We start from the raw sequence: 12,752 nt of genomic DNA, 5'->3' as shown, positions 1-12,752 counted from the left end.
CAGGTTAAGAACGGCCCTCCGGAACGAATTAAGTTATTAACCAGAGGTACCACTGTATGTTGTGAAAAGTTGTTTGTCCGTGTGCCCATCTGCTGTCCATAGGTTTGGCCACCTCTCGCCAAACTCAGCATGGGGGCTCCTGAGTTGGGGTGTGTGGTCGTTTTAAACATTTGGGCACCCACCACCATTTTCAATCAAGATGGCAGACTGAAATGTGCCTTTGGTCTGACTTCGCCTATTTTTTTCCACATAGGTGACGCTGCCTCTTGAGATATTACACTATCCATATAAAAAGTCACAAAGTGCTTTTTGGTTTCTACAAATTCCCGGGCAGTGCCAGACACTCCCTGCTAATATAATATAAAGGTAAAGGGACCCCTGACCATTAGGTCCAGTCGTGACCGACTCTGGGGTTGCGGCGCTCATCTTGCTTTACTGGCTGAGGGAGCCGGCGTACAGCTTCTGGCTCATGTGGCCAGCATGACTAAGCCGCTTCTGGTGAACCAGAGCAGCGCACGGAAACACCATTTACCTTCCCGCCAGAGTGGTACCTATTTATCTACTTGCACTTTGATGTGCTTTTGAACTTCTAGGTTGGCAGGAGCAGGGACCAAACAACGGGAGCTGATCCCGTTGTGGGGATTCGAACCGCCGACCTTCTGATCGTCAAGTCCTAGGCTCTGTGGTTTAACCCACAGTGCCACCTGCGTCCCATAATATAATATAGATCTAGGCATAATGATGAGTTCCATACTAGGTGAGATGCTGAAGGCAAAAAAAGTGTCTTTGTTTTCAATGTTTGGAAGGCCATTTAGCTCAGGGCAAGGGTCCATAGCTCCATGGTAGAGCATCTGCTTTGCATGCTGCAGAGGTCCAATCCCCATCATCTCTAGGTAGGGCTGGACCTGGGACAGACCCCATCTGAAATCTTGGAGACTCTCTGCCAGTCAGAATAGACAGTACTGAACTACATTGACCAACGTTCCTACTGTGCAGGGTTTTAAAAAAAGAAAGAAAGACATAGCATCAGTTTGGGTAGTGTGTGTAATGATTATCAGGCCTACAGGAGGTGAAAGGGTGAATTTAAACAATTCTTCCACTGCTGTAGCCCTGAAAAGCCATCTTCTGAAGTTGACCACTGAGCCACAGTCGCCAGTGGCGTAGCGTGGGGGGTGCCAGGGGTGCCGGCCGCACCGGGCGCAACATTTGGGGGGGCGCGTTTGGCCGGCCCTCCTCGAGGAAGCAGGAACCCCACTGTCCTCGGACCTCCTCCAAAGGCTGGCGGTGGGGCGGAGAGACCTTCTCCCCGCGCCAGCCTTCGGATGGCTGCTCCGAAGCCTGGCGGTGGGGCGGAGAGACCTTCTCCCCGCACCAGCCTTCGGAAGGATGATCCGAAGCCTGGTGGTGGGGCGGAGAGACCTTCTCCCCGCGCCAGCCTTCGGATAGCTGCTCCGAAGCCTGGCGGTGGGGCAGAGAGACCTTCTCCCCGCGCCAGCCTTCGGAAGGCTGCTCCGAAGCCTGGCGGTGGGGCGGAGAGACCTTCTCCCCGCGCCAGCCTTCGGAAGGCTGCTCCGAAGCCTGGCGGTGGGGCAGAGAGACCTTCTCCCCGCGCCAGCCTTCGGATGGCTGTCCTGAAGACTTGTGGTGGGAGCAGTGGCGTAGCGTGGGGGGTGCAGGGGGGCCTGCTGCACCTGGCGCAACATCTGGGGGCGCGCGGAAGAGACTCGAGTGCTAAAATCCATGGGTTAGGGGGCGCAAATTACTTGCCACGCTACACCAGTGACAGTCGCTTCTCATTTCCCCATCTGATGCAGGTGGAAAACTGATCAGAAGAACATCTGGGTTTACGCACTTTAATTTTTAACTAAAAATTAGTTAATTTTTAGTTAACTAAAAATTAGTTAACTAAAGGGGGAAGTAAAGGAATCTTTAAAAAGCTCTCACATCTATATTAAGTCTCTCCCTCACATGTATCTAAATATAGAGACTGATTTGCCAAACTTGTTCCCCCTCTGGCTTAGCTCTCAGATGAGCTTAAGGAGTACAGATTGTACTTGCAAAATGGGCCAGGGAGTATTTTACCATGAAACTGACAAAGCAACACACACCATATATATAGAGATAGTCTAGTTGTGGATATTTTTGGATACAGTACTTTTGGTATGGATTGAAGAGAAAGCAGCAGAGAGGGTGTTTAAAGGCTGTTCTCCACTTTACATGATTTCATGCCCAGAACATAACCCCTGCGTAAGTGGGGAGTCACCTGTATACAAGTTTGAAGTCAACAGCGCAGAATATCACTTTCAAGCCCATTGCTGGCTTTCTCCACTAGGTGGGGCTTGCTGCAGTCCCAGGTTTGAAATTAGTTCAATTAGCTGGAGTATTTGAGCGATTTTTGTTTTGTAATTTCAAGGGCTACAGGGCTGGCACAGGGCTGCTGAATCGCAGAGGCATTTTGAGAGGGAGAAGGTGGATTTCATTTAGTTTGGTGGGTAACAAGTGCTGTGGAGCTGCAATCAGCACCACATTGTTCCCTGTACAATAGCCAAAGGGGAATGGTGCCGCAAAGTGACATTTCCCCATTGCAGGGGACACAAGGCTGGCTGACAATTGCAGCGCTGCGCTCACTCCAAGCCACCTCAAGTCAGCTGTGTGAGAGAAGACCTGCCCTGTCCTCTTGGGCTTGGATGTTGCTCCTGGATCTTCTCTGAGATCTGCTCTGGAGGCGGGTGGAACGTTTCAAGTGGGGACCACTCTTTATCAAAGAAGAAGAGTTTGGATTTGATATCCCGCTTTATCACTACCCGAAGGAGTCTCAAAGCAGCTAACATTCTCCTTTCCCTTCCTCCCCCACAACAAACACTCTGTGAGGTGAGTGGGGCTGAGAGACTTCAGAGAAGTGTGACTGGCCCAAGGTTACCCAGCAGCTGCATGTGGAGGAGCGGAGACGCGAACCCAGTTCACCAGATTACGAGTCTACCGCTCTTAACCACTACACCACACTGGCAAGACACCCAGAATGACCGCTGACATTGGTGAGGAGTTGCTGCTCTTAACTTGGCTGTTAGAACTGTGACTTAAGAACTTGCAACTGAGGTTGCCTTGTCCTCCTCCCTTCCATTTCTTTTTTCCTTGTGCCTTTTTAGAATGTAAGCCTGAGGGCAGTCTTAATACGGGTCATTGTAAGCTGCTCTGAAAGCCTCTTTTGGATCAAGGGTGGGGTATTGATGCAATGGTGATAATGGTAGGTCCCCTCTCCGAAAAGTTAAAAGAATTCACCTTCCACTTGAAAGTTGGAAAAATTTCCCCTCTTTCGCAACTACATGAATGTCCCAGTGAAAGTATGTGTGTGAACTTCAGCCAAACACTACTTTAAACCAATGATTTATCCATAACCAATTTCCTCATACCCAAATGAGTTGGTCAACAGAGTTTTAGAAGCTTCATGTGTCTATGTGCATTCTAGACTCCATGCTTAGCTCATATCAGAAGTATATAAATTGAATATGAACTATCTGAGCCAGGTTAGCCATTCGTCTATAGCCTTTTAGACCCTCGTTGTTGTTTTTAGACTCTAGATTTCCAAGCTCAGCTGAGAAGCTCACTTGGTGACCTTAGGTCTGCCGCTCACTCTTGTCTTCCTTACAGGGTTGTTGCTATGATGATGGGCAGAATGGAAATCCATGCATGTATGCCCCCTTGGATGAATGACATAGCCAAAGTAAGAGAATAATGTTTGTTTGCCTGAAGCAATTAGAGTAGAAATTAGTGTACTGAATGGTCTTTGGAGATTTCATTGTTGCTTTCAATATGTGTTTTCTTTAAAATTAGACTATGAGTGGATCTACACTCACGGTTTATAACATTAAGGAATGGTGAAAGAACGGTTATCACAACGTACAGTGGTGCCTCGCAAGACGAAATTAATTCGTTCCGCGAGTTTTTTCGTCTTGCGATTCTTTTCGTCTTGTGAAGCACGGTGTCGGGGAAGTTTTGGAAAAGCTTCAAAAATCACCAAAGTCTTTAAAAACCTTTAAAAAGGCTACCACGCCACGTTCTATGAGTTGCTCCTCGAAGTCAAGTCGCAACTGTATTAACGGTGTTAAGAAAAAGGAAACAAACTTGCAAGACGTTTCCGTCTTGCGAAGCAAGCCCATAGGGAAAATCGTCTTGAGAAGCAACTAAAAAAACCAAAAACCCTTTCGTCTAGCGAGTTTTTTGTCTTGCGAGGCATTCGTCTTGCGAGGTACCACTGTATTTGGACATACTATGTTTTGCCTGTAACATTAATAATACATTATTAAAATGTGACACCAGCCGGCGCTGCAGAGCAACCAGGGAAACTGCGTTGTTACGGAGGAAACAGGTAAGGAACGTCTTTGTTTTAACAGTATGCCCTGTGATGTTTAAAAAAGATATATTTAATATCGTTCTAATAACGGTAAAAAAGTCAGTGTAGATCCAGCTTCTGTTACGGTGTGGGATTGAAGATCCGTTACTGTTTTTTTCTTTAATTTATGCATTTGCCATGTTTCTATTTACATACCATACTTTCCCATCATACCTTGTTTCTGTACATTCTTAATGTTGGCAGTACAGAAGAGTTCTGCAAGTAATTTTAAAAGACGGAACCAACATATGAGGTCTGGTGAGAAGACGACACTGGTCTCTTAGCATATAGCTCAGAGACAGAGTATCTGCTTTGCTGGAAGAAGATCTCAGGTTCAATCCCTGGTATCTCTAGGTAGGGCTGGGAGAGACCGCAGCATCTACACTCAGTGTACACAATACTGAGCTAGATGAACCAATGGCAGAAGGCAACTTCCTAGACAGTCATATCTTGGAAGTCGAATGGAATCCGTTCCGGAAGTCTGTTCGACTTCCAAAACATTTGGAAACCAAAGCGTGGCCAATCGGAAGCCCCATCGGACATTTGGCTTCCAAAAATAGTTTGCAAACCAGAACAGTCACTTCCAGGTTTGCGGCGTTTGGGAGCCAAAACGTTCGAGAACTAAGCTGTTCGAAAACCAAGGTATTCCTATGATAAGAACCATGCTGAGACCTAGGCATATAAGGTTTTGTCTTTTTATTTAACTCACAATTGTCAACAAAATATACATTGCAACAGTAAATCCTTTGGTACTACAGTATCATGAGATGCAACATTCACTCTGATTGTAAAGCTAGATTTCTCTCTCTCTCTTTCTCTCTCTCTCTCAACTCCATCACAACCCCCTATGAGACAGAGCAGGAAAAATATGCAGCAAGAAGGGCTTACAGTTCTATAATGGACAGGACAGCTAGTACTGCACATTTAAGGTTGACATCCTCAGCATGTTTACCTAGCAGTAAGCATGCACCAAAATCAGTGGGACTTACTTCCAAGTAAACATGTGTTGGATCAGGCTCTGCATTTGCCTGGTTAACACTGCTGCCGATAACTGCTATGATTGCGGAAATCAAACGTGTGATATGCATAGAATTGGGAGCAAACATTCAAGTAGAAATTGCATTGCCTTTCTCACACTTCTCTCCTTCACGCACTCAGCAAAACAAATTTAAAAAAAATTCCCAGAAAAAGCCACCTGTTATGAATTTGGGCTCCAATCCTAGCTGCACCCACACATGCGAAAAATCTGGGGAGTGCTCATAGATAGGCGTGGAGACAGGAGCCTGCCTGTTTATCCACTTAGAGGGTGACCTCATTGTCCTCAATGCTGTGGTGGTCCTCAGCGCTGTGGTGATGATCCTCAGTGCTGTGGTGGTGATCTTCAGTGCTGAGGTTGTGATCTTCAGTGCTGTGGTGGTGATCCTCAGCACTGTGGCGGTGGTCCTCAGCGCTGCGGTGATCCTCAGCACTGTGGTGATCCTCAGCACTTTCGAATGTTTGGTTGCTGACACTGTCAGCATCATGGCCGTGATGTGCCTCTTGGAGTACCCCACTGAGGGCCTTCTTATACTCTCTGCTGTCATGGCTTTCCATGGATAAGTGGCTGTCATCGTGGTCACTGTCGTCATGGGGTTCCTCAACGCTCTCAAGTTTCTGGCGGCTGTCGTTCTCCGTGCTTTTATCGTGGACCTCTTGGCTGTCTCTCAGGTGACTTGCGTCATCACTTTCAAGGCTTGTGTCGTGGCTTTCGAGAGAATGTGACTTGGCGGAATGGGATTCGCGGCTCTCCACGTCTGGGGTGCTGTCCACGTCATCCGAAACATCACGCGAATCAAACTGCAAGGCCCACAAATGGAAGACAATAAATGGCCACCCAGAAACAGGAGGGATAGCTACAGTGTTGAGTAACAGAACAACTGTCGTCTCCAACTACGTTTTACTCATAGCAGACCCACTGAACGAACCCAAGTTAGCCATGTCTATTAATTTCAATGGGACGACTCTGAATAGGACAAACATTGGCTACAATGCTATGCCTACTTGGAAGTAAACCCCATGACATTCACAGGTACTCTCAGGTATGTGTGCAGCCTTAAACAGGTTTAGCAGTCATCCTCTTTCTTTAGGAAGCTGTAGGAATGGACAGAGCAGCCTAATTTCACCCTGTTTCTGGCTGCATACTCACCACGCCTTTAAAGCACCCCTCCGCAAGGAATATTATATATATATACACACACACACAAATTTTATTACGGTCCCAGACGAGTTTTACATACCATACTAGACAAGCATAAAACACAATAGAATTAAATTTGGATTAACAATCAAATATAATAATAAACAATACGAATATGGCAGCCGTTGGAAAGGTGGTTTAGCTCGTAATCTCTAAAATATTATCTAGAGTTTGCATCTGAGGTCTTAGTCTTTGTAGTTGCACAGCTTGTTCCCTGGGTTTTATGGCAGCTACGCAAAATTTGGCCACCCTTAGTGTGAACTCTGAATCCTTGTCCTCTAACAGAAGACAATAAATCTCGATCACCTCCACGACTGAGTCGCAAAGAATATTGGTAGCTCTGTGAGGGATAAACTAAAGTTCCCATGATTCTTTGTAGAAGGGGCTGTATGCATTTGATGTATGATGTGTATACAGTTATCAGTGCCTCTGGTGCTCAGGCAAAGGTCTGTCCCTTTCAGTTCTCATTTTTTGAAAGAATGCATGAAAGGTCCACATATAAATTGTACATATATTTTTTTACACACCTTTTATGTAACCCCCCCAACTTTTAAGAAGATAAAATACGTGCTTTTCAGTCCTCTCATCTGAAATATATATGCATTTCTGTGTGCAGGTTTTAGGTTATAATACATATTGTATGCGCACATTTTGTGTGCCAAAACTGCACCAGAAAATCTGCTGTGAAAATTGAACAAATTGCTCCCCATCCCTAGGAGAACACACACCTAGGAATCTCTAGCAGAAAATTCTTAGCAGTTCAGTTTGTTGCTTCTACCCCGGAGTACCCAGGGTGGCTTCCTAATAAAGAATAAACTACATTATAAAATAAAATCAGCGTTTAAAAATAAATAAATAGACACAATCAACAATCCAAACTACCTTCACCAGACTACAACTGCTAAATTTATTATGCCCAGATAGTTATAGTGGCAAAGAACAGGGCTGGGTAGGCCAGAAAACTTTATAGTGACCTTACATTTCATTTCTAATTGAACTCTGTATTGGGGAACCAGGCAAAATTTCTTTTTCTTCTGGAGTTTTCATGCTTCCAAACAAAAACAAACATGTCTCGGTTAACTAAATTTTAAGACTGGGAATCCCAGAGATTTTGCTTTTCTTTCCTGGGATTGCTAGGACTTTTGCGAAGTCTATCCACCAGATTTTTATTATTTTTATTTTAGGCAGGGAGTTTCCTAAAAGAGCATTACTACTTTTCCTTCCGAGCTTTCTTTGCAACATCTTGCTTCCTGTTTCAACTGGCACCTTCACAGCAACCACAAGCGATACTTTTCAAATATGCAATGTTTTGAATATCTCCGGCTCGCAGAAGCTTCTGTGAGACAGATGGACTTTTAAAACTGAACATTTGCTTCCTCTTATGCAGTTAGGGAAGATGAATGGAAGGAGAATGAGTTGCTTAGGGTTCTAAAAAAGAACACTCAGAGGTACCATAGCATTGCTGCCCCGGGGGAATTAAACCATGATGGCCATAGAGTAAGAATTCCACTGGCAAAAATGTGTGAACCATAACAACGGCAGGTGGATTATATATTTCTAAAGAGGTCAACTGCCTAGCTCTTTTTACTTACAGTACATCTGTAGCATTTACCTTTCCAGATCTTTTGTGTGCCTTTACAGAGTCCTCATAATGTACCAGGTCAACTTTTGCCTTGATTCCATAAGGTACATCTCCTCTACCAGTAAAGACCTCAGGAGTGACAGGCAAGGAAAAGGGAGCCTCGGTAGGGTAATCTGTGACGCCGTTTTCGTGTGACTCATCCGACTCATCCGAATCGTCATGGTCATCATCGTCCACATCACTGTGGTCATCGTCATCTTCCTTGCTCTCGCTTTGAGGCACAAGAAGGGTCTGCAAGGAAAGAGAAGCAACTCAGTATTACAGGACGCAGAGATGTAACACTCAAAACATGTTTATAGGTCTGGGTGTGCCTGATGACTGCACAACACAAACACAAGCCTAGGGGGAGGGAAAGAGGTGAAAATATTGGGAGGTATGTAGTGATGTATGGAAGTGAGAGCTGGACCATAAAGAAGGCTGATCGCTGAAGAATTGATGCTTTTGAATTATGGTGTTGGAGGAGACTCTTGAGAGTCCCATGGACTGCAAGAAGATCAAACCGATCCATTCTGAAGGAAATCAGCCCTGAGTGCTCACTGGAAGGACAGATCCTGAAGCTGAGGCTCCAAGACTTTGGCCACCTCATGAGAAGAGAAGACTCCCTGGAAAAGACCCTGATGTTGGGAAAGATGGAGGGCACAAGGAGAAGTGGATGACGGAGGATGAGATGGTTGGACAGTGTTCTCGAAGCCAGCAGCATGAGTTTGACCAAACTGCGGGAGGCAGTGGAAGACAAGAGTGCTTGGCATGCTCTGGTCCATGGGGTCACGAAGAGTCGGACACGACTAAACAACAACATGTTGTATGTGGAGGGGAGAATTAGTTAGGCACCCATGCTGTCTGCTGAGTGTCCTCTGGAGATGGCTTTTCCAGCCCTTGTCTTGCAACACTAATACAAACTCAATCTCTGTTTCCTAATATACTGGTTCTCGTCCCCCACCCCAGGCCATGTAAACTCCCTTCTGTGGTTCCCGCACTGGGGGGAACAGTGATCTGCGATGGATGGAAGTGAAGGGCACATGGATGTAAGAAAAAATATTCTGCGGCAGGGAAGTGAAAGGCACATGGATGAAACAATATTCTACAGCAGGGATGGACAGCCTGCAGCCTTCCAAAATTTTGTTGGACTGTGGCTCCCATCAGCCCTGACAATTGGTAATGCTGGCTGAGGCTTGATGGGAGTTGAAGTCCAACAGTGCTGGGGAGAGCCATAGGCTCCCCATCCCTGTTGTACAATCCTTCTAGTGGCAGCACTGACGCAGGGGTTTCGTACTTAAGATGCACATGGTTGGAGGAAAACCTACCTGTTGCTCAGTGATCTCATCGCTTTCTTCGGAAGACAGAGAGGCCTGGAAATGAAACAGTTATTTTGTGAAGGCTTGTTTTACACACACACACACACACACACACACACACACACACACCATGATCCCACTGAATTAAAAAAAAGTCAAATGAGTAGTTTTAGGACAGACAAAACGTCTCTGCGCACTGCATGGCTGACTAATGGGATTTGCTGCTACACAATAGAGTGATGGCCAGTGGCTCAGAGCGCTTTAGGAGAAGATTAGACAAATGCAAGAAGGGTAGGTCTATAAAGGGCTCTTATCCTTGACAGCTAACTGGAACCTCTGGATTTAGAGTCAGGGAAGCTCAGAATACCAGAGGACAAGCACAGAGGGATAGCTATTGCCTTTAAGCACTGCCTGGAGGCTTCCCAGAACTATCTGGTTGGCTTCTGTTGAGAAGAGGATGGAGGCGGCAGGAATTTCCTTATGATCTCTTTCTGGTCAAGTTTCAATTGGGTTTGGATTCAATTGGAAAGTAAAAAAAAAAAAAAAGACAAACTAGAAAGACAAAATGAATAGAAAAGTGACCAAAAATTAAATCTAGGAACCAATACGGAGTCCGAGGCAAGCTAAAAGTTAGTCATGACTAATGCCCAGTGGGATTTCCACGTTGATCCTATGCATCTTTACTTGGAATACAGTCCCACTGAGTTCAGTTGAACCTATTTCCAGGTAAGTATGCACAGAATTGCAGCTAGGTTGGAATTTTATCCAACCAGGTCTGTGGAAAATTATCTCTGCTGAAATTTTCTTGTATCAAGAACAAGAGCAAATTATCTGAATGGTTGCCTACCTACATGGATAGAAGAGTACTGGTTCTAGATTCAACCCCACTGTCCCCTCTTGGCATTACAGTACAGTATAAAGGTAAAAGTACCCCTGACTGTTAGGTCCAGTCACGGACGACTCTGGGGTTGCGCTCTCATCTCGCTCTATAGGCCGAGGGAGGCAGCCGTTGTCCGCAGACAGCTTCTGGGTCATGTGGCCAGCATGACTAAGCTGCTTCTGGTGAACCAGAGCAGCGCATGGAAACGTTGTTTACCTTCCCATCGAAGTGGTACCTATTTATCTACTTGCACTTAATGTGCTTTTGACCTGCTAGGTGGGCAGGATCTGGGACCGAACAACAGGAGCAGGGATTCGAACCACTGACCTTCTGATCGGCAAGCCCTGGGCTCTGTGGTTTAGACCACAGTGCCACCTGCATCCCGCTCAGTACAGTATAGGTTATATAAAATGTTGGTCGTACTCAGAATGGACCCATTGAAATTAATGGGCGGGCCAAATTTTGGTCCCTTGATTTCAATGTGAGTGGAACTTAGCTGGGTACTACCACATCTTGATTCTTTAACGATGGAGAAGAAAGGCTTCGTACCGGCTGGGAGGACTCCTGATGCTCTTGAGACTCGTGGCTGTTCACATGCTCCTGGCTGTGCTCCTGGCTATGAGAGTGATGGTGGTGATGCCCGTGAGCATGGTGTTTATGATGATGCTTGGCAACCTTTAACAATACAAAATACCAATGTTGGCATTCAACATGCAACATCGCAGAGCTTGGCTAACGTAGAAGGGGAACCAGGGCCTGGCAAATGGATACCAACCCCAGAACCAGTGGCGTAGCGTGGGTTGTCAGCACCCGGGGCAAGGCAAGTAATTTGCGCCCCTTAACCCGTGGATTTGCGCCCCCTAACCCGTGGATTTGCACCCCCTAACCCTAACCCCCAGATGTTGCACCCGGTGCAGCCGGCCCCCCCTGCACCCCCCACACTACGCCACTGCCCAGAACTGTGAGAACAAGGTGGAATAGTTAGCAGAATTCAGATCCTACTGCAGAAGTGTTAGGGGTGACTGAAAATAATTCAGCTAGTGCCACCTTGAAATCAGTATTGGCCATATCAAGGCTGTGTGCAGTTCTGATTACCTCAACTTGTATACGCCATACATTGAAAGCACTTCCTCCCCCCGAACGGTGGTTTCCCCTCACAAAGGTGCAATGCTCAGCATCCTTAACAAACTACACTTCCCAGGATCCTTTGGGGGGGTGCTTTAAATACAGTGGTACCTCGGGTTAAGTACTTAATTCGTTCTGGAGGTCTGTTCTTAACCTGAAACTGTTCTTAACCTGAAGCACCACTTTAGCTAATGGGGCCTCCTGCTGCCGCCGTGCCGCAGGAGCACGATTTCTGTTCTCATCCTGAGGTAAAGTTCTTAACCTGAGGTACTATTTCTGGGTTAGCGGAGTCTGTAACCTGAAGCACATGTAACCTGAAGTGTATGTAACCCGAGGTACCACTGTATATGGTATGAACGCAGCCTAAGGCTCTGAGTAAGGTGCGGGAAAGTCAGCAAAAGTGACTAACTGTTCAATCTTCTGCATCTTTACTCAGAACAGAAGTAATTCTCGCTGTGTTCAGTGGGGCTTACTCCCCAGGAAGAGAGGGTAGGACAGCATCTGAGGGGATGGAAGATGCTCCACTTGGAAGCAGGTCATTGTTTTTGCTTGTTTTCTCAAAGGGGGCACATGAATTCATGAAAAAGAGACTCAGCCTTATGTAATAGGTGTGTGGATCTCAGAATCATGGAATTAATCCCGAGCTGTGATATAATAAATCCAACAGTAAAATGAATGGAGTGCTAAAAGGATGGGGGGGGGGGAGGAAGGAACTTACATGATAATCTTCAGAACTCTTTGAATCATCATGGTGTTTGCCAACCTTTGAAAAGAAATGCGGGGGAATAGAGAGTCAGTATCGATTCACTTATTCTGCATTACGGAAATACGTGCTTCTCATGGCTTATTTGTTGTATTTGTATTGTACTTACTGGAGCTGCCAAGGCGATGGCGAAGAGACACATGCACAGCACAGCGATCTTCAACATGATGGATTTGCAGTTGACTGTTCAAAAACAAAACAAACACTTCACTCTTAGGACCAGTCCAAATGCACAGAAATAGTACAGGGGGGTATAAGTCTGTTTTGTTTTTTTTTTGCATTTTAAATTTTTTTATTAATCTTTCCATATATATACATTAAATCCGTGTTTCATACATCTCATTCTTTTGGACTTCCTTCAACGTCCTTGACATTCATTCGTATTTATCTCTTTATAACGCATTCCAATCTTTCGTACTGC

General features: G+C 45.7%; 1 protein-coding gene across 1 annotated transcript; it reads right to left on the bottom strand.

Moving 5' to 3' along the window:
- Nucleotides 1–5,071: 5,071 nt before the first annotated feature.
- On the bottom strand, nucleotides 5,072–12,511 carry LOC310685884 (uncharacterized protein). The gene is made up of 6 exons (XM_083458963.1): nucleotides 12,441–12,511; nucleotides 12,287–12,331; nucleotides 10,993–11,118; nucleotides 9,573–9,617; nucleotides 8,239–8,499; nucleotides 5,072–6,226 (listed from the first exon to the last, which is right to left on the bottom strand). Exons 1-6 carry the CDS (start codon nucleotides 12,495–12,497, stop codon nucleotides 5,690–5,692), a joined length of 1,071 nt encoding a protein of 356 aa, XP_083315089.1. The 5' UTR covers nucleotides 12,498–12,511; the 3' UTR covers nucleotides 5,072–5,689.
- Between the last annotated feature and the right edge of the window lie 241 nt (nucleotides 12,512–12,752).

This window comes from Podarcis liolepis (genome assembly GCF_965112155.1).
Source record: "Podarcis liolepis genome assembly, chromosome: 9".
In the NCBI taxonomy this organism is placed as follows: domain Eukaryota; kingdom Metazoa; phylum Chordata; class Lepidosauria; order Squamata; family Lacertidae; genus Podarcis; species Podarcis liolepis.
Note: the sequence above shows the minus strand (reverse complement) of the source record. Positions and strands in the feature narration are given on the sequence as shown.